Source organism: Colius striatus, chromosome W (assembly GCF_028858725.1).
Source record: "Colius striatus isolate bColStr4 chromosome W, bColStr4.1.hap1, whole genome shotgun sequence".
Taxonomy (NCBI): Eukaryota; Metazoa; Chordata; class Aves; order Coliiformes; family Coliidae; genus Colius; species Colius striatus.
This window is the reverse complement of record NC_084789.1, coordinates 70,235-96,995: the sequence shown is the minus strand read 5'-3', so window position 1 is coordinate 96,995 and position 26,761 is coordinate 70,235. Positions and strand designations below refer to the sequence as shown.

The 26,761-nt window shown below is 43.6% G+C and overlaps 2 protein-coding genes across 8 annotated transcripts in view; one reads left to right on the top strand and one right to left on the bottom strand.

The window, feature by feature from the left end:
• Positions 1-82: 82 nt before the first annotated feature.
• Positions 83-2,791, top strand: LOC104561646 (growth/differentiation factor 5). The gene is given in 4 exon segments (XM_010207388.2): positions 83-767; positions 769-782; positions 2,350-2,481; positions 2,484-2,791. Coding segments are annotated over 4 exon segments (567 nt in total). The 5' UTR covers positions 83-654.
• Positions 2,792-9,163: 6,372 nt separating this feature from the next.
• Positions 9,164-26,761, bottom strand: part of LOC133628506 (mesoderm induction early response protein 3-like) — a 51,923-nt gene continuing 34,325 nt past the window's right edge. For all 7 annotated transcript variants that reach the window (XM_062016759.1, XM_062016755.1, XM_062016758.1 and 4 more), the window contains exons 11-13: positions 13,249-13,376; positions 12,920-13,065; positions 9,164-12,804 (exon numbers count right to left, since the gene is read on the bottom strand). In XM_062016759.1, the coding sequence (XP_061872743.1) occupies positions 12,347-12,804; positions 12,920-13,065; positions 13,249-13,376 (732 nt within the window). In that variant the 3' untranslated portion in view covers positions 9,164-12,346. The remainder of the gene's footprint in view (positions 12,805-12,919; positions 13,066-13,248; positions 13,377-26,761) is intronic.

Here is a 26,761-nt window from a genome sequence, read left to right as displayed (position 1 = left end):
CCACCTCGTGCGTTTGCAGCAAGCTGGTCTCTCGTCTTCCTTGGGGTGATCGCCGTCCGGTACTCAGAGCGAAAGTTTCGTTTAGGGAAGCTTTCAGAACCTTTCCTGATTTTTTTTCTTTAGTGGCATTCAGAGGAAGACCAGAGGATGAAAACCCTGCATTTTCTCACTTTACTGCTTTGGCCTCTGACTTGACTGTCTGTATCTAGTTCCTGGAGCGCTGAGTAATTCTGAAACAGGCCAGAGTAATCCAGGATCTAAACTAGGTTTTTCAAAAGCAGAAGAAAAAGAGAGGAATCCCTCCTCACGGGCAGGTACACTGAGGACTGCAAGCCATGGATATATTGCTGGCACCTCAAAGGCCAGGACTAAAAGCAGTGCTGTTCAGGCTGGAGCTCTGCTGGCCAAGAACGATGAATCAAAGAAGGTTCTCTCAAGAACAGCAGCCACGGAGGGCAAGGTAGGACATCTTCCCAGCAAACCTTCTGGAGTAAGGACAGTGACTCCAAAGGTTCAGAATATTAGCAGCAAGGTGGCTTTGAAAAAAAAAAACCTGTCACAAGCAGTACTGACACTGGTTCTTTCAAAACCAAAAAGACTAAAGAGCCTGTAACCCACAGGGAAACTAAGGAAACTTTCAGACACTCTCCTATAATGCCACATGAATACACGCTCTCTTTGCACAAGACTCTCTCAGATGCAGAAAGAAAAGGTGTTAATGGAAGTGTAAAACTGGAGACTGGACTCGCCAACACAATAACCAGCTTTAGACAAAGGACAAGGTAAGAAAGGAGCATGTGTGTGTGTGTGGACAGAGATGTCTGAGTGTGCTTGTACATGGAGAGGATGTTGGGAAATACTTTAAGTCAAATAACTGTTTTTAATGTAAGTTAAATCATATAGCATTGCTGCAGATTTTGTCCTCTTCCCTTATCTTGGAAAATTAGAGGCAGAACTAGATGGTTGTGTGGCAGCCAAATTCAACATTTGGAAAATACTTTAGAAACATATTGTTGAAAACCAGTCTTTGCATGCTTGAGTGTTGAAAAACCTTTCAAATTTCTCTCTTGCTTTCCTTCCACAACTAACTCCTGGAAAGTGCTAACAATAGATTTTATTGTAAAGTATGCCTAAAGACACTTGATGTGCTAAGAACAGGGCTACTCTGTGGAAAAAAAACAAACCCCAACCTTTTAATGCCAAAGGGTCAACCTGGTCTGTTCAAGGTAGAATTTGAAGGAACTACACTGCAGAGCCAGGAGTCGTTACAGCGTAGGATTGGTGTATGTGCACTGGCTTGAAGCTCGTGCTTTCAGGTACCACCAACCTTCTACCTACAGACAGCCCCCAGCTAAGCACAGACTAACCAAAGGAGTAACTTCAAGGACCCCAGAACCTGCAGTTCAACATTCTGGTTACAAAGCTTTTTTTGTAATTTGGACTAGTGTCTGCTTTCACCCAAGAAAGAAGCAGGTTCCCAAAGAACACTGCTCACCTTGCCTCTCTGGTTTGAGAGCCCCATGTTGCTTCCAGTAACATTAGTGAGACTTTTGTTATGCACTTCAGGAAGCAACACAGGCGAGTAATGTAATGGTGATGGAAAACCCAACCAGGACTGGGTTTGTTTGCCATTTAATTATGAATATGGCTTCTGGGAAGGGATGATGGTTTGCTCACAAGCGCTACATTCGGGCTCTCAATTCATTGCTGGAAGGCATCATGAATGTAATGTTGCTGCGGCGTTGGCTCGGCCGTAGCCCTCGTTAGTGCTGCTCATCAGCTCAGGCAGGCAAACACAGCCGCAGCTTCAAGGGACCTGTGTTTTTCTGCCCAATTTGAAAAAATTGTGAATTGTGTGGCGTTAATAAGGCAATTCCTGTTCCTGGCAGTTTCTGTGGGATGTTGGCTTTCAAAGACTAATTCACTATTTTATCATGTAAGGGTAAATTTGCTCATGTTTGGAGCCAGCATGAGGCCTGGGCACCCCTGAAGCTATGTTTTGGTAATTTAAGTAGGATAAAAGTGGTGAATAGGCCCTGTGAGTGCTCATCTGTGGAAAAGGACTGTTTTTCAATTGGCTAATTGCTACTTTGAAGCTAGAAAATGCCTGCCAGTGAAAGAAATGAGATTTCTGCAAGGCAAACTCAGAAAGTAATTTCCCTGAGTTCTTCTGGGTCCCTGCACAAAGCTGATCCCTTAGACAAAAACTGCTCTTGCTGTTTGGTGGGCTGATTAAGGAGATTTCTAGGCTGAGGAGCAAACTTCAGGAAACCCATGAAGAATTGGATAACTGATACTGAACTGTGCTTGATGTACATTTAAAACTGGATGTGCTTTTTTTTTTTTTAGATGAGCGAGCACCAACTGTAAGGAAGAAAAAATACATCTTTGAAATCACTGCATTGGAAAAGGATGGTTTTCTGGGAGCAGAGCTTCGAATATTGCGGAAAAAGCCTTCTGATACGTGGAAGTCTCATTCTTCTAAAAGACATCTCAAGTGAAATTGTTTAGTTGCTCTACAAACAGACAAGCAGCAACGCTCCTGGACTCTCGTACTGTCAGTATCACAGATACGCTGAAGTGGGAAGTGTTTGACATCTGGAAACTTTTCAGGAACTTTGAAAATTTGGTTAACTTGTGTTTTAAACTGGAAACTTTTGGCAGGGGGAGAGCTGTTGATCTCAGGACTGTGGATTTTAATAGAACAGAAAGACAGGTCGATGAAAAGGCTCTCTTCTTGGTATTTGGGAGGAATAAAAAAAGAGACTTAAGTCATATGTCTCAAGGATAGGGATCAAGTGGTAATCATCTCGTTCATAACTTCCATCTCTTTCTCCTCCTCTTCTTGTGATGGTCCTGCATAAGTTTCTTCCTCCTCCTCCTTTGTAAGTGGAGTTTCTTCCCTTTCTAAGCGAGTTGACTTTCACGTGCAACATTTCTTCTTCTCTACAGGGGCAACTGATACTGGCAGAGGTTGTTTTCCTGATTTGACTGCAGTGCCTGTCACCAGGGTTTGAGTAGCCATGCTACCTGTTGCTGACGTCTGAGTAGCCACAGTGCATGTCATTGGGACTGGGGTAGCTGCAGTGCCTGTCGGCCTATTTTTCTCCTCTTCCCCCTGAGGGTGCTGTCTAATGTTGAGTAGCATTTGGTAGATACTAGCCAGGGCCCAGCACCGTGCGGTCAGTTGTGTCTCTCTGGTATAGCCATAGCATTTTCTTTTCAAGTACCCTATCACTCTATCAGGGTCATGTAGCTGTTCCAGGGTGAAGTTCCAGACCGTTGGAGGTGAGAAGTTCTCTAGATACCTGCCCATATTTGCCCACATGCCATTCCACCCATGACTATCCAGCTGTAGTGGGTCTGGGACGGTAGTGATTTTCCACAGCAGCTCCTGCAGTGCTGTGCTTACTGTTGATATCAATATTATGACTACTGCTCGCACAGCATCAGGGCTGTCCCTCCAGCATTCCTTCCCCCACCTTCACCAATAGCTGTGGGTGGGCACGATCTTGGGAGGGACCATGGCCAGGACAGCTGACCCAGGCTGACCAAGGAGATATTCCATACCATATGACGTCAGCTCAGTAATATAAACTGGGGGAGAGGAGCAGGAAGGGGAGGCGAGATTCATTTCTGGCCTTCCAAAAGCAACCACTACGCATACTGAAGCCCTGCTTCTTGGGAGGTGGCCGGACATCGCTGCTGATGGGAAGTAGAGAGTAACAGCTTTATCTGCTTTTGCTTTGCTTCCCGCGCGCGCGGCTTTGCTGCTTCTTTATTAAACTGCTTTTATCTCAACCCACAAGACTCCCATCTTATTTTCTCCCCTTCCCTGGCTTGCTGAGGATAGAGCGGTGGGGGATAGAGCGGTGTGGTGGGCACCTGTTGTAGTAGTACAGGCAATATTCACTCGAAGACGTAGAGAGTCTAAGTAATGCACATGCAGAGACGTACACAGGCAATGCAGTACAACCACCAGAGTTAACTCAAAGCCACCCTTCCTTTGCTAGCTACCTCCTTATATGATGCTTCTGCCCATGAGATCACCCAGGGCCCAATTGATTAACTTGCAGCACCTGTTTCTGAAGTAGCTTGCCAGCTGCATTAACTTATCCCTACCATCTTTATTCAAGCTGGCTGGTCCAAGCCTACAGTTCCCCCCTTTTTCTTTTTTGAACCAGCCAGCCTTTAGCAACACATTTCAAAATTAAAGGTACATGAAGAAAACATAAATATTTTTACCCATGGCCATGAGTTTACAACAAAAGGTCAATAACAGCTACATCTCTGAACAATACAATACAGAAATCCATAAACTCAAAATAATCTGATATGTGTTGCTAGGAGGGACACACACTGGCAGGAAGGGATGAGTTCTTGGTAGCTCCACTGATATTTCTTTTTCCTGATGCAGTTCTGGACTTTTCTTCAGATCCTTTAGCATGCTGATCTGTGAGCATTATCTGTAAGATGGAAGTATCTCTTCATCCGTAGAAAATACACCATTTTTGCTTTCAAATTCCCATTGGTCGTCTTGTTAAGTTCTTCAATTCTTTTAAATGCAATACAGATAGCTGGAGGAATTTATAGCAGCGTACGTGGTGCCACAGTTGCGAGGGTTTACATTTTAATAGAGTGATGGATTGAGGGTGGATCACTTGGTTCTTTCCTCAAGATTGTTTTTTCCATTGGTCTTACAGTTAAGTCCTTTCTGTTGATGTGGCTTGATCCGTTTTGCCGGAATCCATCGGGGACCTTGATCTGTAATGACACAAGCATGGCCTCTTCCCCACGTTAACAGATAAAGATGTTACACTCTACTTCCCATCAGCAGCGATGTCCGGCCACCTCCTGAGAAGCAGGGCTTTGGTATGCATAACGGTTACTTTTGGAAGGCCAAAAATGAATCTTGCCCCCCCCCCCCCCCCCCCCCCCTTCCGGCTCCTCTCCCCCAGTTTATATTACTGAGCTGACATATGGTATGGAATATCTCCTTGTGCAGGTCCCTTTACCTTGCTCCTTTTTACAGTAAAACCAGCTTTTAGAAGAATCTTTATTCTTTTCCCTTTCTCAAATACTTCTTCTTGCCTTGTTGCCCCATACAATTATGTCATTGATGTACTGTAAATGTTCAGGGACATCACCCGTTTCCAGCACAGTTTGGATTAGACCATGACAAATGGTAAGACTATGTTTCCACCCCTGGGGCAATCAGTTCCAGGTATATTGGACACCTCTCCATGTGAAGGCAAACTGTGGCCTGCACTCTGCTGCCAAAGGAATTGAGAACAATGCATTGGCGATGTCAGTCATAGCATACCACTTGGCTACTTTTGACTCTAATTCATACTGGAGCTCTAACATGCACCCTCTCCTGACGTAATCTATGCCAAGAATACAAGGGGCCTCTGGACCAGTCACAATGGGGTGTTTTTTCCATGTGTCCATTTGTTAAGCTCACTTCAGCCTCTAATACAGTGTGGTGATTTAGCCCGATGTCCACTCAGTCATAAAATCACTCCCCCTCCTAAATTGGACAGGAGAGAAGGAGAAAAATATAACAAGTGGTTTGTGAGTTGAGGATAAGGACAGAGATCACTTGGCAATATTAGTGTCACAGGCAAAACAGACTCAAACTTAGGGAGAAAAAGGTTTGATTTATTAAAGAAACAATAAGAGCAAGGAGAGGAGAAATAAAATTGTCTTAAAAACACCTCCCCCCAGCCCTCCCTCTTCCCGGGACCCCCCTTCTTTCCCCCTCAGCTGTGCAGGGGATGGGGGTTGTGGTCAGTTCAGGGTCCAGCTTAGAATTGACTGGCCCTAATCCTGTGAGCTACACGGGAAGCTTCTGCCAACTCTTTTTGTTTAAAGAAGCCACCCCCGTAGCCCCTCTGCTACCAAAAAACCTGGCCCAGGCAAAACCACTACAGCCTTATATGTGTGCATGACAGCATCCCAGTACTGCTGAAACATGCCCACACGGGAGAGAGATGTAGAAGCAAAGGGTTTGTTGCTACATTCTTGTAAACATACTTACCCTAGAGGTAAGAAATCTAGTTAACCTTGTTTGAGGAGAGGTTGCATTCAAGGTGTCATAACAATCTTTCAGAACATATTCACGTGAGCAACCGTTCTGCTACCTACACGACTCCACTACCTACACAGCCACACGACTCCACCACCATGTCCTTGTACTGCTTGTAGACCACGTCGTTTGCAGAGTCAATGAAAAGAATGCTAATAGGGCTCAGCCTGGTTGGCACACAGCAAGTCGAGGTAGTCGATTCTGGGTCCATCAAGTTCATCAGTGTTTGGATCACTGCGTAGTTGGTGGGCTCCAGATGCGAGTGCAGGGGGAACTCACAAAGGTCTTCGCAGTGATAAGCTTCGTACTGCACAGGGGCTATTATCCAGTCATCCCAGCCCATATCCTTATGTCATGGTTTGACATGACAGCCATTTATAGTAAGGGGGAAGGGGCTGTGAAAGATGGCTCCTGTAAGTAGTTGCTTGAAACTCTTCCCAGCTCTGAGCCAGACCCACTTCTGGGGCTGAGCCAATTAGACGCCTCCACAATCACTTTTTAAGAAGAAGTAGGAAGAGGAGGCTTCTTCCTCCTTCTTCTTCCTGTTCCTTCTTCTTCTTTTGGCTGGTGGTGGTGCAAGGAGTAGGAACAGTGAGAGAAACAACCATGCAGACTCCAAGGTCAGTGATGAAAGAGAGGAGGAGGTGTGCTGGAGCAGAGACTCCCCTGCATTCTACAGAGAGGACTGGTGAAGCTGAGATTTATTTTCATTTCTTTAAAGACCCCGCATCAGTGGTAGAGACTCATTTTGATAAGGATCCTGTATCGGGGCAGAGATTCATGTTGCTAAAGCTGGCCCTGGACCAGAGGCAGCGATTCACTTCATTAAAGGCCCCAAGCCAGGGACAGTAACTATGGCCAGAGGAGGCCGTGTCCTGTGGGAAGAATCCAATCACTTCATCACAGATCCCGAGCCAGGGGCAATGATTCTCTTCATTAAAACTATGGTCAGAGTAGGCTGTGTCCTGAGGGAGGGACCCAATCTTCACAGCTGTAACTATGGGGAGGAACCCATGACAAAGTAGCTCATCAAACTTAAGTCCAGAAGAGGCCTTGTCCCGAGAGAAGGATCCTATAACTGCAGAAACTGCAACCGTGGCAAAGAATCCACGCCAGAGATATTCACCAAGGACTGTGTCCCATGTGAGGTACCCTGTATTGGCAGAAGCCGCAGCTGTTGGGAACAACCCACACCAGAGAAGTTTGTCAAGGACTGTGTCCCGGGGGAGGAACCCCGCATTGGAGCAGGGGAAGAATGCAAGGAGTCATCCTCATCTGAGCAGAGAGAAGTGGCAGAGCCCATCTGTGAGAGACTGACCACATCCCCCATTCCCTGCCCCCCCCCGAGCAGTTGAGCAGGGAGGAGGTAGAGATATCAGGAGCAGTGAGCTGGGCCCGGGAAGAAAGGAAGGATGGAGGAGGGAGATCTTAAAGTGCTGGTGGCAATTTTCTTAATCATCCTACTCCCTTTTTACTTTTATTCCATTCTGTTTCTTGTAGAATAAACTTTAAATCCATTCACCATCACTCTTTGGGTGCAGCACTTAAGCCAGGTTTTTACTCAGCAAAGATTATGCACATCCAAATCATGAGAAGGCTGTGGAAAACAGTGTCAGAAGCTTTACTAAAGTCCAGATAAACAACATCCACAGCCTTTCTGTCATCCAGTAAGCAGGTCACCTTGTCATAGAAGGCGATTTGGTTAGATCAAGCAGGACCTGTCTTCCCTAAATCCATGCTGACTGCACCTGATCACCTGATTGTCCTGTATGTGCCTCATGATGGCACTCAGGACGATCTGTTCTACAACCTTCCTCAGCATTGAGATCAGACTGACAGTTCTGTAGTTCCCCACATCTTCCTTCCAGTCCTTATTGTAGATGTGCATCCCCTTTGCTACTTTCCAGTCCACTGGGACCTCCCTGGTTAGCCAGGAATGTTGGTAAATGGTTGTAAGTGGCTTGGTGAGATCTTCTGACAGCTCCCTCAGCACCCTTATTCAGAGTCCCTTAGACTTGTGCCCATCTATGTAGTGTAGCAGGTCACTAACTATTTCCCCTTGGATTAAGGGTGCTTCATTCTGCTCCATGGCCCTGTTTGCCAGCTCAGGGGGCCGGGCACTCCAAGAACAGCTGGTCTTTGAGGCAAAGAAGGCATTAATTACTTCAGTCTTTTCCTCATTCTTTGTCACTATGTTTCCCTCTGCATCCCATAAAAGATGGAGATTCTCCTTAACCCCCTTTTGTTGCTGATGTATTTATAGAAACATTTGTTATTGTCTTTTATAGCAGTAGCCAGATAAAGTCCTAGTTGGGCTTTGGCCCATGTAAGTTTTTCCCTGCATAACCTCACATCCTTGTAGTTCTCCTGAGTTGCCTGACCCTTCTTCTGAAGGTCATAGGCTTTTTTTTCCTCTCAAGTTTCAGACAAAGCTCCTGTCTTCAGATTTCCAGCCTTCCTCCATTCCTTTGCCTTTCAGGACTGTCTCCTAAGAGCCTCTTTCAACCAGTCTCCAAAACAGACCAGAGTCTGCCCTCCACAAGTTCAAGGTAGCAGTTCTGCCAACCTTCCTTCCTTCCTTCCCCCTCAAAGAATCAAAGACTCTATCATTTCATGATCACTCTGTCCAAGACAGCCTCCAATCACCATATTACCCACAAGTCCTTCCTTGTTTACAAATACCAGGCCCAGCAAGGTGCCTTCCCTCATTGGCTCCCTCGCCAGCTCTGTCATGAAGTTATCTTCTATATACTCTAGGAATCTCCTAGACTACGTTTCCTCTCTGATATGTTGTATTTTCAGCAGACATTGGGTAAGTTGCAGTCTCACAGCTGCTTATGGAATATTTCATCTGTAACCTTATGTAGAATGGTAGTATACAATTGAGTAGTATACAGAGTATCTTAAAATGGGTTCAGAGTTATTGCTAAATAACTTTGACAAAGAAATAGCAAACATAATGCAAATGCATGAAAAGCTTTACAAGTAAAGAAAGGTTTCCAGACATTTATTTCTGGAATTGTACATAAGGTAGTAAAGTACAACAAATACAAAAGAATGCTAAAAAAAAGTCTGTGTTTATGTACAAATATTAAAACCAACAATAGCAACTTTCTCTTGAACATCTGATATTAAAACAGATTGTCACAATTTGTTATGCACAGGGTACTTTGAATAACTGGAATATCTGTTTTATTAAGAGGACTATAACCATACCTACTGTATTTTACAACTGATAGTATTTTCCTTCTTCCAATGAAAAATAGGAATTAAAAAATAGTAGCCTTGTCATTATTTTATAAATTACTGTATTTAGTTTCCTCGTCTGTAGACAATGTGCTTGTAATGCTGGGCAAATAGTGTCCCTGTTAGTTTATCCATTAGTTTACATTCAAAGTTGAAATATTCACCTAGAGACTTTGGTTAAATTAACTATTATAACTATGTTCTATGTGAACTGAAATTTTCAGACATTTTTGACCCTCATTTTTAAAACTTAAAACCAGGAAACAATTGCACAATAGTAGTACATGATTTAGTTTTCTTCAAGATGTTTGACTATGACAAGAGGAAAACTAAACGTATAAATCCTAGCATGAGAATATGACATACAAGTAACCAAATTAAAAGTATTGCTATAATCACAGTACCAAGTTACACTTTTAAATTAATTGGCTATCCTCTTCAGCTTCCCTGTACATAAATGGATACATTTACCAACACTGTCATTGTCCATTATGGATTTTTTGTTTGTTTCTATAAAGAAAAAATATGTCAGAGGAGAAAGAATTCATCACAGTTTGTTATAAGAATTGTGCTTCACCATCAAAGAACCGAGGCAATACAATTTCTTCATAGGGTTGCAATTCAATTATCTTCACGATGACTTTCAAAACACAATTCTTTTAATAAACAGTAACAAATTCTCCATTTTAAATGTTTAAACTGAGAGAAAAAGAATTAAGTTCAGTTTCCAAAAGAAAAATTCAATAAATAGCTACTTTACATGGATAAAGTCAGTGGTACAAATTTATGAATGTCACATCAAGCATGCACAGAAATGTTACTATACACAGTAGTAGTCAGAAAATATTGAAATAGGTATCTAAAAAGAAGAATGTACATATTTACAAAATCTTTCAAATTATTGCCTCATTTTAACAAGGAATTAAAACAATACCAGCTAGCTAGCCAACAGGCTAAATAAGATCAGAATTTTAAAATCTATTAGACTAGGTGGAATTAATTTCTCTCTCATAATTTTCTGAATTTTGGTCAAAAGTCTTTCTTAAATAACTAAAGTGTCCATTCAACTTGCTGACAACCCAAACCTTAGACAAGCCTCTGTCTAAATTAAGAGTCCAGCAATGCATAGATAAATTGAATATATTACTGCATCAGCTAATAAGAATGGTCATGCTCATTGAAGTGCAACTGGTATAAGCATTCAGTCATCTTTGTATAATGATTTTTATACAGACCAGTCACTCACTGTAAACCCAGAAACTTGAATGTATAACAATGTCCAGTATTTTACAAAATTACATAAGATGTGTTGTTCCATAAACAAAAGAAACAAGGTATGCACTTCAGCACAAAACATAGCAACAAGAAGCCGACAACTTGGCTAAAAATGTCAGAGTACAACACAGGGCTAAGGCTACCCATTATTTACCGTGTACTTACTAGAATTACATATTTCAGATGAGTAAGTTAAGAACTTATTACAAAATTATCTTTACTTTTGTCCACTGTGCTAATCTAATTTGTTTTAATATAGTAAATGTTCTATTGCATAAACATTTCAAAGCAATCTTTATTACAGTACTCTAAAGAAAACTCCATACACTGCATCCAAAACTCAGGATGTCAATGCAGTTCACAGTATGCATAATAATTACCCTCTTCCTTTTCAAATACTGCAGTCACTACTTTCTAATAACTCAGCATAACCTTGAAGCAGAAAATATCAACAATGCAAGCTTAATTACTGCAATTATGAAAACAGGTTAGTGGCAATTAAATTTGTAATACAAACAGTGCAAATAAAAGGTAGAAAGGGAAAGGGGTAATCCTACTGAAGTAATGTTCTCTCGTGGGAATTAGAACAAACATTTTTAAGAAACTTTGTGGATGGCTAAATTGCACTCAGTGTTCAAACAAAAAAAATTACTGAAGTTAAATAGCAGCTTTTATGGGAAATATTTTTACTCATCCTTTCCTATTTGACCAAGGCAGTGAAGTAACATTTTTGAGCCAATGACTTGCTAAAATAATAGATGCAATTCACATTGAAGAAAAACTTTCAAATACATAATTCAAGGTTCTACTACTTTATATATAAATTAGATGGTTACTCAAAACTGTAACACTTTGAACTGCAGTGCTCCAAACAATTTAAGATGTCTTCCAGAATGTAGACTGTTTAGTGGTAAATCTTAAGCTGTGCAGACTGTAGCTTTATGCATCATCATCTACCTTAGGAAAGTTAAATTATACAGGTGCATTAATCTTCAAAGTCATGGACAAACCCCATCTGAATATAAAAGCCTAAAATATATCTGTTTAAACCAGCGAGTTTAAAGTACACAGATACCTCTAGCAGTATAATTACTTCTGTGTAAGGTAGCCATAGCCTATGCTTTTGCAACAGCATCCAAGTGTAGGTCTTCATATTTTACTTATGTTAAGTCCTTTATGCTAGCTTCCATCAAGATAAACTTGCTGTATTTTTAAACTGAAGTGCTCTAGTATCACAAGAGAAGGTTCCATTTAAAACACATCCTTGAATGTTTGTGCAGTATAACTTAAAGAAATTCATATCTGCCTTTATAAGAAAAAAACAAACAAAACCAAGCTACAGTGAGCAGGGATCAGGATTGGTATCTGTTATCATTGTTACTACACTGCATCTGTTACAGCAAAAGTAACTTAGACTAAAAAGTCACTCCAATCAGTTCAGAACTTCTGTGCTGGTTTTGAAACGGCAGCCTGTCTACAGGCTTTAAAAAACAACATTGAAGTAGAGTTTAAAGCTGCACCACAGAGTTCTCTTAGACCCAAATTCTGCCAAACATTTCCACATTTATGGACTGAAAAAAGAAAATACTCTTGATAAATCAAGATATAGTTCTATACATAAAAAGACATCACTGATGTCAAAGTTCAAACTTCCAGTGAAAGACTAAGCAAACCTGATAGCTCCCATCAAGTTTATTACTACTGCATCAAGTACCCACTGTTTGTTTAGTTTTCCAGTCATTCTGAGTGAAAGGCATTATGTTGGTGAAGAGCATGGGTGTTGATAAAACCATTTGTCTCATTTGCAGATAAACTACTGAAGTCAGCCACTGAAACAGCCATTTTTGCACTGGTAATATGGTGTGTATGGTTCTCAAAGTCCACACCAAGGTTATTTACAGAGACATCATTGATGAAAGATTCTGGGACAGCAATACCCATTTTCAATCTCTTTGCAGGTCTTTCTGTTTCCTCACTGCACATGTTCATTTGATTTAGCTCTGAATGATAAAATCCAGTCTCAAATATATTAAAACAATCACTTTCACCATTGCTAGGTAAGTTAAGCAATTCTTCTGTTCCAACAGGTACATGATTAACTGGTGCTCGGGGTAAGCTGTCCATAGGAGTAAAGGCATCATCCAGGCAGTTCACATCCGAAGTGTGGCAGACTGTAGCTACATTATTTGTCAATGCTGGAAAAAAAGATGAACATAAAATTTAAGTGAAATAGTTGTTTATATAGTTACGAGGGTTTTTTTAAGTTGGGGTTTTTTTTGTGGGTTTTGTTTTTTTTTTTCCTTGACTTACCTGTCAACTCATTGGCAGAGATAGAGTTCAGAATGCTCAGCTGTTGATCAGGAATGGTTTCTGATCGAGTATTAGATGTTAAGGCTGAAGAATGTACTGCTCCACCAAGGGCTTCTGCTTCATCTACCAAATGATCCATGTAGTCCCTTGAAGAATATGGCATTCATAATGGGTTAATTTAACAGGAAAACAAGGCCTAAAAACTATGATGGATTTAATTTCAGTTGCCACAGCCACTGCAACATTAAACTGCAATGATAGGAAGAAAAAAAAATCTTCTACATTTATGATTTGCAATGGAAAACATATTCCAAGGACATTTTACTTACGTAACTCCTGGATGATGGTTATATCTCTTCTTTCCAAATCTTGTTTGCTGAGCAAAGTAATCATAACGTTCTGACTTTTTCCACATGTAATAGAAAGCCACACACTCAGCAACTGTTCTGGTTCTTACCTAAAAGAAGGCAAGAAGAATTGACAAGATTAATGCAAAGAATTATGTTTTGTCATCTCCCCAGTCCCCATATCCCTGCAATATTGTTAGTTTTACTGATTACTGTAACTAATTAAATCAGGAGACTTGAAAAGAGATCTAGTTTCAAATTTCTTTGCCGAGAGGGTAGTCAAATACTGGAATAGTATTCCTAGAGAGGTGGTTGATGCCCCAAGCCTGTCAGTGTTTAAGACACTGCATGACCAGTGTAATAGTTTTGCAAGGAGCTGCTTTTGCTTGGTAACAGGGGGAGGGGGCTGCAGTGCAGGCCCGGTAAAGAGTTCTTGAACTTTCCCCTGGCTCTGAGGTTCGGATCCACCTCTGGGCCAATCTGATGCCTCTATGATCACTATTTAAGGACAGGAATTTGGAATGAATGGAGGGAGATGGAAGAGAAGGGCAAGATGGAGGCAACCACATGGATCCCGCAACCAGGAAAAGACAGAAGGAGCGATGAAGGACCAAAGACATCCTTGTAGCCCGTGAAGAGAAGTAGAGATCCCGTGCCAGAGGAAGTGAGAGCTGAAGACTCTGGGTCAGAGGGAGCAAGCAGTTTAGATCCCAATCCAGAGAAGATGAACTGGGGTTGCAGCGTCCCATGGGAATGGCCCATGCAGGGCTGCCTGGTGTGTGGGAGACCCTGAGCTGGAGCAAGGGAGGACTAACAAAGAGCACTTCTCCTCAGGATTGTGATAAGCAGCAAGAAAGGACTGACTGTACTCCCCATTCCCTGCCCCTGCTTATGGGGGAGAAGGTAATGATACAGGGCTCAGGGCTCTGAGTCCGGGAAGAGAGAAGGGGTGGGGGAAAGGTGAACTTAAAGAGCTGGTTGCACTTCCATCATTTGCCCTACTCTGTATTATTTTCCGTTGGATATTTCTGTTTGTTATGTTTTAGTTGGAGGTGGAGTAAATTAAGTTTAGTTTTCTTCCCCAAGCTGAGTAACCTTGTCTGTTTTGTCCAGGACCATAAGTGGCAATTAAGCCCACCCTATCCTTCAGCAGTTCTGAACTCTGTGGTACTTAAGTCTAATTGTGGTCTTTTGTCCCTGGACAGGTCTAAACCATGACTGAGGCATTTGGACAATGTCCTTAATGACATGCTGTAATTTTTGGTGAGCCCTGAAGCAGTCAGGAAGTTGGACTAGATATTCATTGTAGTTCCCTTCCAACTGCAATAGTCTATTCTATTCAAGTATTACATCTGTTCTATTATATGCATTATTGTTTGGGTTTTTGTTTTAAACTAGACTGAAACTGTTTCTACATCTGAAGCATTTCAGTTAATAATCTATATAAAAATTTTTTAGACTATAAGACAGACTCTCTCAAGATGGAAAAAAAGTTGAGAAAAATCAATGGCCTAAGAGAAGTGAAGCAGAAAAGACTTTGGGTACTTAGACAAATTCTGGTCACAGAATCACAGAATCTTAAGGGCTGGAAGGGACCTTTAAAGATCATCTAGTCCAACTCCTCTGCCAGAGCAGGATCACCTAGAGTAAGTCACACAGGAACTCATCCAGATGGGCTTTGAATGTCTTCAGAGGAGACTCAACAACCCATCTGGGTAGTCTGTTCCAGTGCTCCGTCATCCTCACAGTGAAGAAATTTTTCATTGTATTTCTTTGGAACCTCTTACGTTCCAGCTTGTATTTGTTGCCCCTTGTACTATCATTGGACATCATTGAGAACAGCCCGGCTCCATCCTCCTGACATCTGCCCTTTAAGTATTTGTAAACATTTATGAGATTACCTCCCAGTCTCCTCTTCTCCAAGCTAAAAACCCCCAGATCCCTCAGCCTTTCATCATAAGGGAGATGCTCCACTCCTTTAATCATCTTGGTGACCCTGTGCTGAACTCTCTCCAGCAGCTCCTTATCTTTCTGGAACTGAGGGGCCCAGAACTGGACACAATATTCCAGATGTGGTCTCACAAGGGCAGAGTAGAGGGGGAGAAGAACCTCTCTCTACCTACTGCCCACAGCCCTTCTAATACACCCCAGGATGCCATTGGCCTTCTTGGTCACGAGAGAACATTGCTGGGTCATGGTCATCCTGCTGTCCACCAGGCTCCCTAGGTCCCCTTCCCCTCTCCTACTCTCTAAGAGTTCATTCCCCAGCCTGTACTGGTACATGGGGTTATTCTTTCCCATATGTAAGACTCTACACTTCTCCTTGCTGAATTTCATTAGATTTCTCTCTGCCCAACTCCCCAGCTTGTCCAGGTCTTGCTGAATGGCAGTACAGTCTTCTGGGGTGGCAGCCACTGCCCCCAGTTTAGTATCATCAGCAAACTTGCTGACAGTGTCCTCTGTTCCCTCATCGAGGTCATTAATGAATATATTGAACAGTACCAGTCCCAGCACTGACCCTTGAGGAACCATAGTGACAGATAGATCAACTCACGTTGCATGTTGGAAAAAAAATATAGTTTAACATTATTTATTTGTATGTCTGGTGAATTACTGCTTATTGCTAAGGTTCATTTAAAATTTGAACCACTGAAATATTTATCATAGGACAGGTTAAGCCAAGGTTTGAGAAGGACTATCTGATTATTGTTGAACAGTAACCACAACTGAATAAAGTTTATCTGAAAAAAACCCAAAATCATCAGTCTTCTAAAGAAAAAAAAAAAAAGTTGTGGTTTAACTGCAGCCAGCAACTAAGTACCACACAGCTGCTTGCTCACTTTCCCCCAGTGGAATGTGGGAGAGAAGAATAGAAAAGGAAGAAGTGAGAAAACTTGTGGGTTGAGATAAAGACAGTTTCATAAATTAAAAAAAATGTTAAGCTACCTTGTAATTTACTTTTTTAAAAAGAGAGGAAAATAAAACTCAAGATAAGCAAGTGATGCAAAAGAAAAAAATTATTATGCCCAGTCAGCCCCCAAGCAACGACAGCCCCCACCAACCTTCATCGATCAGTTTTACTGCTGAGTATAATATCATATGGTATAGAATATCCCTTTGGTCAGTCGGATTCAACTGTCCCAACTGTGTTCCCTCCCAGCTCCTTATGCACCCCCAGTCTACTCACTGGCAGGGCAGGGTGAGAAGCAGAAAAGGTCTTGATGCTGTGCAAGTCCTGATCAGCAAGAATCAAAACATTCTTGTGTTCTCAACATTCTTTTCAGAATAAATCCAACATATAACCCTGCACCAGCTGCTCAGAAGAAAATTAATTCTGTTCCAGTCAAATCCAGGGCATCAAGCCAAAACCAGTAAAAAACATCAAGGTGGTATCAAAACATGCAGGAAATATACAGAAAGTTTGGAAACATCCATATTGTAGACTGTACCAAATTACACTTATACTTGATATAAAAATCCAATTTCTATTATTCAGGCACAAAGGAATCAATCAGAAGCAACCCAAAGCAAGATTAAAACTCCTTGGTTGGTCAGAAATGATGAATGACTACAGAGAAGCGATGGATGACTACACTTTCTGAAAACACAAAGAACTAAACCCATTTCTTTAGAATTACACCTTCCTGGTGACAATTTTCCCCTCCCATCAAGAAAGGCAGTATTTAAACTAAATTATAATAAAAATGCATAAATGGAAGTAATGTCAACATATGTTGATTTCAGAGATCATATCTTGATTCATCTAGTAACACTTTACTTTTCAAATTATGTCAGAGGTAAAAATTATCACAAAAACATCAAGCTGGTTTTAATATTGTCATGGTTTGACATGACAGCCTTTTCTGGTAAGGAGGAAGGGGCTGTAAAGATGGCCCCTGTAAGAAGTTGCCCAAAACTCTCCCCAGCTCTGAGCCAGACCCATTTCTGGTGCTGAGCCAATTAGATGCCTCCACGATCACTTTTTAAGAAGTCGGAAGAGGAGGTTTCTTCCTGTTTCTTCTTTCTTTTGTCCCTTCTTTCTCTGGCTGGTGGTGGTGCAAGGAGTAGGAACAGTGAGAGAAACAACCATGCGGACTCCAAGGTCAGTAATGAAAGAGAGGAGGAGGTGTGCTGGAGCAGAGACTCCCCTGCATTCTATGGAGAGGACTGGTGAAGCTGAGATTTATTTTAATTTCTTTAAAGACCCCGCATTACTGGTAGAGACTCATTTTGATAATGAGCCCATGTCAGGGGCAGAGACTCATTTTGCTACAAACCCTGAGCCAGGGGCAGTGACTCCATTAAACACCCTGAGCCAGGGGCAGAGATTTTCTTCATTAAAACTATGGCCAGAGGAGGCCGTGTCCCGAGGGAGGGATCCTTTATCACTATGGTCGGAGGAGGCTGTGTCCTGTGGAAGGAACCCCATGTTCACAGCTGTAACTGTGGGAAGGAACCCACGACAAAGCAGCTCATTAAACTTATGCCCAGAACAGTCCATGTCCCGAGGGAGGGATCCTCTATCTGCAGAAACTGCAACCATGACGAAGAACCCACGTCGAGTACTGGCATCTGTTTTGCCTGGAACTGTAATTGGCAGCGAGCCCTCCCTGCCCTTGTCTTAATCCACAACAACCTTGCTTATCTTTTTCCTCCCATTTCACTGGGGCCTCTGCCATCCTAACGAGGGTGGGGGTGAATGGAGGCACTGAGCAAGAGACTGTCATGGTGCTGCTGTGCTAGCTGGGCCAAATCACAACAAATATGTTGGTTCTTTTTTCACTCTTCTGCATGTGTCATGGTTTCAATCCAGCTGACAATAACCAAACCACAACGTTGCTCACTCCTCACCACCTCGGCAGGATGGTGAGGAGAATCAGGAGGAAAAAGTAAAGCTTTGTGGGTTGAGATAAGGACAGTTAAATAGAACAACACAAGAAGAGAACAAACAGCCATAAAACCAGCAAAGGAATACAGAAAATGAGCCTGCTGTAACTGCCCACTGTCCCTAGCCTAATGCTCAACCTAATGTCAAAGTCCCGTGCCATCATGCCCCAGCAGCTCCCCCTATATACTGAGCATACCAGCATGGTATCAAATAGCCTGGCCATGCCCCCTTGAAGCATCAAGGGGAAGGGGAAGTTAATCCTATCCCAGTCAAACCCAGGACATTATCCCCCCTTATTCTATATCATCGATGTCATGCCCAGATTATACACATTCTAATTCTTTATCATTTTTCTGTCATTGCTATATATACACACACACAAACATATATATATATATATAAAATTCCCTTAGTCCATAGGCCATCCCTCTAACCTGACCGTTGAATTCATTTAGCCCATGACTTTGGAGCTCCATATTTCATAGCAGTCTTTCAGGTTTCCTGCTAAATTATATCAATGCACTGCTTCAGCTTCTCCATTCCCAGCACTGGGTGCATCTCCCAAATCAGGTCACCCCTTTCTGAAGAGCACACTCAGAGGAAAGGATTACCAAAAAAAAAAAAAAGGGGGCAGAACAGCAGATTCAAAGTAACATGAAGAGAGAAAGCACTTGTTGAATCCGACCCACAAATCCAAGCTGTAGCTTGAAGTGTCTGTGTTAAAACTGCCTCTAGCACTCCAGTGCATGAATACAGTCTTTGCAACTGGACAAAGCCCTAGGTCTTCATGACAAAGTGGTGTTTATGGAGTAGATGAACCTCCAGTATCAATGGTGGGGTTATTTAGTAATTAACACCCTTAATAGCCCTAACTGGCTATTTTCACCCAAAATCAAATCCTCCTGAGGTATACATCAAACTTCCCCATCCTTCCGCATCACGAGTACCTCCAAGTCCTCGAGCAAAAACAATCCTATGGATGGGTTTGCCTTTGCCTGTGGCAGGATTAATCCAAAATGTTTATCCTAAATTATTCTTCATATGCACGACAGGGACTTTACCCCCTTTCACAGTGTCTAAAAGTTCTGACTAGGCAGGGTCAGCTCAATGGAGAGATCCTCTCATATTGACTACCCAGGTGGCCTTCACTAAGTATGTATCCTAATGTTTATAGATTCTAGCTCCCATTGCTCTCAACATAGTCTTTAACAGTCCATTATATTGCACAATATTCCCAGAGGCTGGTGCATGATAAGGGGTGTGATAGATCCACTCAATGCCATGCTCTTTAGCCCAGGTGTCTATAAGGTTGTTTCAGAAATGTATCCTGTTGTCTGACTCGATCCTTTCTGGGGTTGCCATATTGCCATAGCACTTGCTTTTCAAGGCCCAGGATAATGTTCCAGGCAGTGGCATGAGGCACAGAATGTTTCCAGACATCCAATGGTTGCTTTCACCATTGTGAACACATAGCACTTGCCAAATTTGTGGAAGCGTGATAGAGCCAATCTGCCAGACCTCCCCATATTTATATTTCAGCCATAGCCCTTCATATCAAAGAGGCTTCAACACCTTGGTTTCTTTCATTATAGCATGTCTTGCATTCATAGATAACCGGTGCAGTATCATCTAAGGTCAAGCCCACCTCCCCATCATCAAGGAAGTCTCCTTCCTTGGAGGTCTTCAAGACCCACGTGAACATGTTCCTATGTGACCTGATCTAGGTGAACCTGCTTCTGCAGGGGGGTTGGAATAGATGATCTCTAAAGGTCCCTTCCAATCCCTACCATTCTATGATTCTATGATCATGAGCTCATCTAATGGTGGCATCTCATCCTTGATGGTCTGAAGCATCATGTGCCCACAGAGCTATAAATACTTCACATTTACATTGCCAGTCTAAACCCACCTGAGCCACTTCAATCTTGGCAGCTTGGTCCTTCTCCTGGTTGTGCTTATGTTCTTCATTGGTCTGGTGTTTGGGTATGTGGACATCTACGTATTACACCTTCATAACCAGCTTCTGCAGCTGGGCAGTCATGTCTTGCCTAGATGAGTTTGCCCCAACACTGACAGTTGTTCTGTTTCCATTGCTGCAGCCACCCCCACAGAGAATTTGCCACCATTCATGAGTCAGTATAAAGGTAAAGTATTGGCCATTTTTCCCGTTCAGTGATGTCTAAAGCCAGCTCGATGGCTTTCACTTCTGCAAACTGACTCAATTCATTCTCTCGTTCTGCAGCTTCTGTGACTTGTTGTAGGGGATTCTATACAGCCACCTTCTACCTTAGATGTTTTCCCACAATTCAACAGGACCCATCAGTGAAAAAAGCATATAGCTTCTCGTCTTCAGACAGTTTATTATAATGGTGAGGTCTTGTCGTGGTTTAGGCCCATCAGGGAAACAAAGACCACGATCAGCCTCGAGTACCGAGGAGGCTGAGGATTGCTCGAGGGCAGGGAGGGCTTAATTGCCGCTTAAGGTTCAGGACAAAACAGACGGTTTGGGGAAGAAAACAGAAAATAATTTAATGCAACATCAACTAAAACATACCCCCAAAAACCCAAAATATAACCAAAATGAAACAACCCAGAGTAATACATCAATGAAGAGTCCAACCAGCCTTTTTAAGAACACCTTCTTGCCATACCTCCCCTCTTCCCGGGCTCAGAGCCCTGATCCCGGGGTTTTTACCCTGTCCCCTCCTGAACAGTTCGGGGGGGCAGGCAGTGGGGGTTTCAGTTAGTCTGTTCCCGATAGCTTCTGCCGTTTGTCCCTCCTCAGGACGGGTGAACTCCACACCAGTCCTCCCTGCAAGTCCGTGGGGTAACTCACACGCATGGCAGACCTGCACGGGCTGCTCCGACGCGCACTTATTCCAAAGGCTGCAGCTCCTCTCTGCCTCTCGTGTGGGGCTGCTCTGCGGCACGCAGGCTCTCCAACACGGCCTGGGCCATGGCCGTCTCCCCACACAGTCCCTCGCCTGTCCGGGCTCACTCACATGGAGCTGCTGGTGGCTCTCAGTCCTGCCATGGATCTCCATAGGTTTCAGGGGCACAGCTTGCATTCTCACCACGGCTTGCAGAGGAGTCTCTGGTCTACCGCTTCTCCTTCCTTCCTCCTTCTCTGGCTGAAGGGTCCGCGTGGTCACCTCCATCTTGTATCACTCTTACACCTCCTGCCTCGCATTTCAAATTCCCGTCCCCTAAACAGTGATCGCAGAGGTGCCAGATTGGCCCAGCCGGGCCGGAGGTGGGTCTGAACCCAGAAGCCAGGGGAGGGTCCGCAAACCCTTTACCGGGTCTTCACTGCAACCCGCTCCCCCTGTTACTAAGCCAAAAGCTGCTCCTTGCTAAACCAGAACAGGTCTCTTTGGTACATGTCATCTCCTTCTCAGGCAATATTTCAAACTCTTGCCCTCTGGCCAGTTCATGATCACTTCCAGGAATTCTGGGCAACTAGGGTTTCCTATCTATCTGATCTCATTGTGTAATCAACGTAACCCCACTTACTCCACCTAACGTCAGTCGCATGATGTGTGGAGAAGACCATCCAGTCCAACACCTGTAGTCAGGGTGCTAAGAAGAGTTGTGCTTCCATGACAATCACTTCCAACGCAGCTTGAACTCCCTCATACATTGCCAATATCTCCCCATTTGGAGTATAGTGGGCCTCGGATCCTCTGTATCCCTGACTCCAAAACCCGAGGGGGCAGTCTCGAGTCTCTCCAGGTGCTTTTTGCCAGAGTAGGACCATTCTCCTCAACTGTGGCGTAGAGCACATTTTTCACATCTGGTCCTGTCTGGACTGGACCAAGTGCTACTGCCTGAGCAATCTCCTGTTGTCACAGTTTTGTGTGGAGCCGTTTCTCATAATGGGGGAGGGGCTGTAAACAAGGCTCCCTTAAGAAGTTGCTCGAAACTCACAGGCTCTGAGTCAGACCCACTTCTGGGGCATCTCCACAATCACTTTTTAAGCATCTGGAAGAGGAGGCTTCTTCCTGTTCTTTCTTGCTGTTGTTTCTTCCTTCTTTTCCGGCTGGTGGTGGTGGTGTAAGGAGTTGTAAGAGAGAAGCAACCATGCGGACCCCAAGGTGAGTGAGGAAAGAGAGGAGGAGGTGTGCTGGAGCAGAGACCCCCCTCCATCCTGTGGAGAGGACTGGTGAAGCTGAGATTTGTTTGCACTTCATAAAAGACCAGGGGCAGTGACTATGCCCAAAGGAGGCCGTGTCCCATGAGAGGGATCCCGTATTCGCAGAAGCTGCAACTGTGGAGAACTCACACCTGAGAAGTTCATTAAGGACTGTGTCCAGTGGGAGGGACCCTGTATTTGCAGAAGCCATAGCTGTTGGGAAGAATCCATGTCAGAGTTAAAGACTGTGTCCTGTGGGAGGAACCCTGTACTGGAGCAGGGGAAGAATGTAAGGAGTCATCCTCCTCTGAGAAGAAAGAGGCAGCAGAGACCATCTGTGAGAGACTGACCACATCCCCCATTCCCTACCCCCCGTGCTGTTTGAGGGGGAAGGACGTAGAGATATCAGGAGCAGTGAGCTGGGGCCAGGAAGAAAGGAGGGATGGGGGAGAGAGATCTTAAAGTGCTTAAAGGTTGTATTTTTCTCATCAGCCTGTCCTGGTTTTGCTTTTTGTTCTGTTCTGTTTCTTGTAGGTAGTAGAATAAACTTTCCTTACTTTCCTCTCTAAGTCGAGTAATAGAGACTGTTTTGCCCAGAACCGTAATTGGCAGTGAGCCCTCCCTGCCCTTGTCTTGATCCACAACGTCCTTGGTTATCTTTTTTTTCCTCCCATTTTGCTGGAGCCTCTGCCATCCTAAGGAGGGTGGATGGGGGGCAGTGAGCAGAGACTGTTGTGGGGCTTTGTTGCTGGTTGGGAAAAACCACAACACCTGTTTCATTTGCTGAAACCCTTGTTGTTGTTATGGGTCTCATTTGAAATAGTTTTTCTTTTGGGTGACTTGATAAAGAGGACTTCCAATCATACTGTATGTATGTGTATCCTCCAAAAACTCACAATGCCTAAGTAAGCTTGTGTTTCTTTTTTACTAGTTGGCAGAAACGTGGCTGTAATGTTGATGATATCCATTGGGATGTACTGACAACCATCTTGCCATTTTATATCTAAAAATTCTATTTCCTGTGCAGGCCCTCTGACTTTGCTTAATTTTCTGGCAAAGTCAGCTTTCGGGAGAATTTGAACTATTTTCCTTCCTTTCTCAAAAACTTCCTCTGCTGTTTTGCCCCACACAATGATGTCATTGATATATTTTAGGTGTTCTGGGGTCTCACCCTTTTACAGTGCAGCCTGGATCAGTCCATAGCAAATGGTGGGGCTCTGTTTCCATCCCTGCAGCAGTCAATTCCTGGATGCCCTTCCAGGTGAAAGCAAACTGATGCCTGCACTCTGCTGCCAAAGGAATTGAGAAGAATGCATTGGCAATGTTGATGGTGGCATACCATTTGGCTGTCTTGGACTCCAGATCATACTGGAGTTCCAGCATGTCCAGCATCGCAGCACGCAGTTGTGGCGTGACTTCATTCAGGCCACAATAGTCTACTGTCAGTCTCCACTCACCACTAGACTTTTGTACTGGCCATATGGGGCTGTTAAAGGGTGATCGAGTCCTGCTGATCACCCCTTGGCTCTCCAATTGCCAAATCTGTTCATAGATGGGAACCATAGTCATAGTCTAGCAATATTGCTGCCAGTGCACAGTTGTGGTTGCAACTGGCACTTATTGGTCTTCAATCCTCAGCAATCCCACAGCAGAAGGGGTCTCCGAGAGACTGGGCAGGCTGGACAGTTGTTAGTTTCCTCCTTCTCAAAGGCAGCCACACAAAAAGCCCACTATTACCCTTGAAATACCCTCTCTTGAGGTAGCCTATTACCAGGATGCACGGAGCTTCTGGGCCTGTCATAATTGGGTGTTTGTGCCCAGTTAGGCTCACTTCAGCTTCCAATACAATTAGCTGTTGGGATCCCCCATCACTCCAGAAATATAAATTTGTTCACTTCCTTTATAACTCGACATCAAGGTACATTGTGCTCCAGTATCTACCAGAGCCTTGTACCCTTGTGGATTTCGCGTGCCAGGCCATTGGATCCACACAGACAATAAATCCTGTTGGCCCTGTCCTCCCCCTGATTGGAGGCAGGGCCCCTCTAATACTGGTTGTTGCATTTATCATTCACTTTTTGTGGGAATGAACTAGAAGTCCCTTCAAGAGGATTAGAAGAGAGATCAAGCATTCTGTCTCTGGAGAGCTGCTCACTGGAAACTGGGGCATTTTTCCATGACAAATCCCCTTTTGTAACTGTTTTCCCTTGTAATTGCCGTGCTCATGCCTCTAGAGTCAGGATAGGTTTTTCATCCCACTTCCTCATGTCCTGTCCCTTGCTGCATAGGTAAAACCACAGGTTACCCCAGTGTGTGTACCCTCTGTATCTCCTCTCCTGATCAGAGGAACATATGTTGTGACTAGTGGAGACATAGGCCTGTATAGGTGGGGAGTAGGATTTATCTTTTTTGAATTGATGAAAATCCCACAACTGTTTCTCCACAGCAGACACACAGGACAATAAAGAGGAAGAAAGACTTCCTTTGTATTGCTGGAGTTGGCCAACCCCTCGCCTTCTTTCCAGGACATGACTGCTAATGAGTTGGCATAAGATAGTGGTGCACTTCATAGGAATTTTTGCCACATAGAGGGTGTGCACTGGACTTCATCTGGATCTGTGGGTAACTGCACATTATCTGGATCATTATAAATCACCTCCAGCATGGCTAATTCCCACAGGTACTGGATGCCTCTCTCCATGGTAGTCCACTTGCCTGGGTGACATGTAATATCTTCCTTGAAGGGATACCTTTCCTTCACACCTGACAGAAGTTGCCTCCAAAGGCTGAGGACTTTTGTTATTCTTCCAATGGCCTTGTCAATACCCCCTTCCCTAGACATGGAGACCAGCTGCTTGGCTTCCCTACCCTCCCATTCCAGGCTACTGGCCCCAATATCCCAGCATTGAAACAGCCAGGTGACAACGTGTTTCCCTGGATGATGGCTGAAATCCTTTCTCATATCTCACAATTCACTCAGGGATACGGATCAAGTGGTAACCATATCAATCTTGACATCTGCCTCTTCCTCCTCCTCTTATGATGGCCCTGCTTTGGAGTAGCCTGTTTCATCCATTTCTTCCTTCTCCCCTTTTGTAGTAGAAGTTTCTTCCCTTTCTAAACAAGCTGACTTTTGCATCCAGTATTTCTTCTTGTGTATAGGGGTGACTGATACTGGTACAGGTTGGTTCTCTTGATTCAGCTGCAGTGCCTGTTGTTGAGGTTTGAGTAGCTACAGTGCATGTCACTGGGGTTGGGGTAGTTGTGATGCCTGTTGGTCTATTTTCCTCCCCATTCTCCTGAGGATGCTGCCTAATGTTGAGCAGTGTTTGATAAATCCTGGCCAGGGCCCAGCACAGTGCAGTAAATTGTGCTTCTCTGGAATAGCCACAACATTTCCTTTTCAAATACTCTATCAGGGTCCCGTAGTTGTTCAGGGGTAAAGTTCCAAACCAGTGAAGGTGAGAAGTTCTCTAGATACCTGCCCATATTCTCCTACATGCCATTCAACCCATGACTATTCAGCCTTGGGGCAGATCTTTGAGTGACACTCTTAATTTTTACAGCCCTAAGCAACACAGGAAACACATTCATTTACAATTAAAAGCAGGATGACTAGAAGGTCCCAAGGGTATTCAAAATCCTCAAAAGCTGTTGAAATTATCCAGAAAGAGAAAGGGGAGGTAAAAGGGTGGGAGAAAGTATCCCTCCCTGCCCTCCCCATAGATTGGGTAAGTTTACTAATAAATTCAGAGAGGAAAATCCTGAGGTATGGGAGTGACAACTGTGTTGCATACAGATACCAGGTGAACCCCTTAATTGACAATATAATCATATCATGAGTTGACAGTACCCAGTACAAGAAAACTATAGTCCTCATCACCCTCCCAGAGGTGATATACAGCACCACAGAGAATACATAGAGCATGTAAGAGTTTACTTAACATCACCATGTAAACAAAAGAGCCAGCATTGTGACCAGCCTGTCTTGTTTAACAAATATAAGAAATCTGTGTAACAAATTTGTTCCAGCACACTCAGGTCAGATCTGTCCTTATCTCAATCTTTCATGCCCCACTTTGGGTGCGAAAGAGGACTGTCATGGTTTAAACCCAGCTGACAACAATCAAACCACACAGTTACTCAATCCCTCTCCACCCCGGCAGGATGAATCAGGAAAAAAGGTAAAGCTTTGTGGGTTGAGATAAGGACAATTTAATAGAACAAAACAAAGAGAGAACAAACATCAATAATGACAGCAAAGGAATATAGAAAACGAGCGATGCTCAGTGTCACCACACAATGCTTAACCAGATGCTCGGTCCAGAAGGAAAAGCTGCAGTTCCTGAACTTGCCCCTGCTCCCCAGCAGTTCCCCTTATATACTAAGCATGACTTCAGCATGGTATAGAATAGCCTGACCACATCCCCTTGCATCATCTGGTGAGAATTAACCCTATCCCTATAAAACTCAGG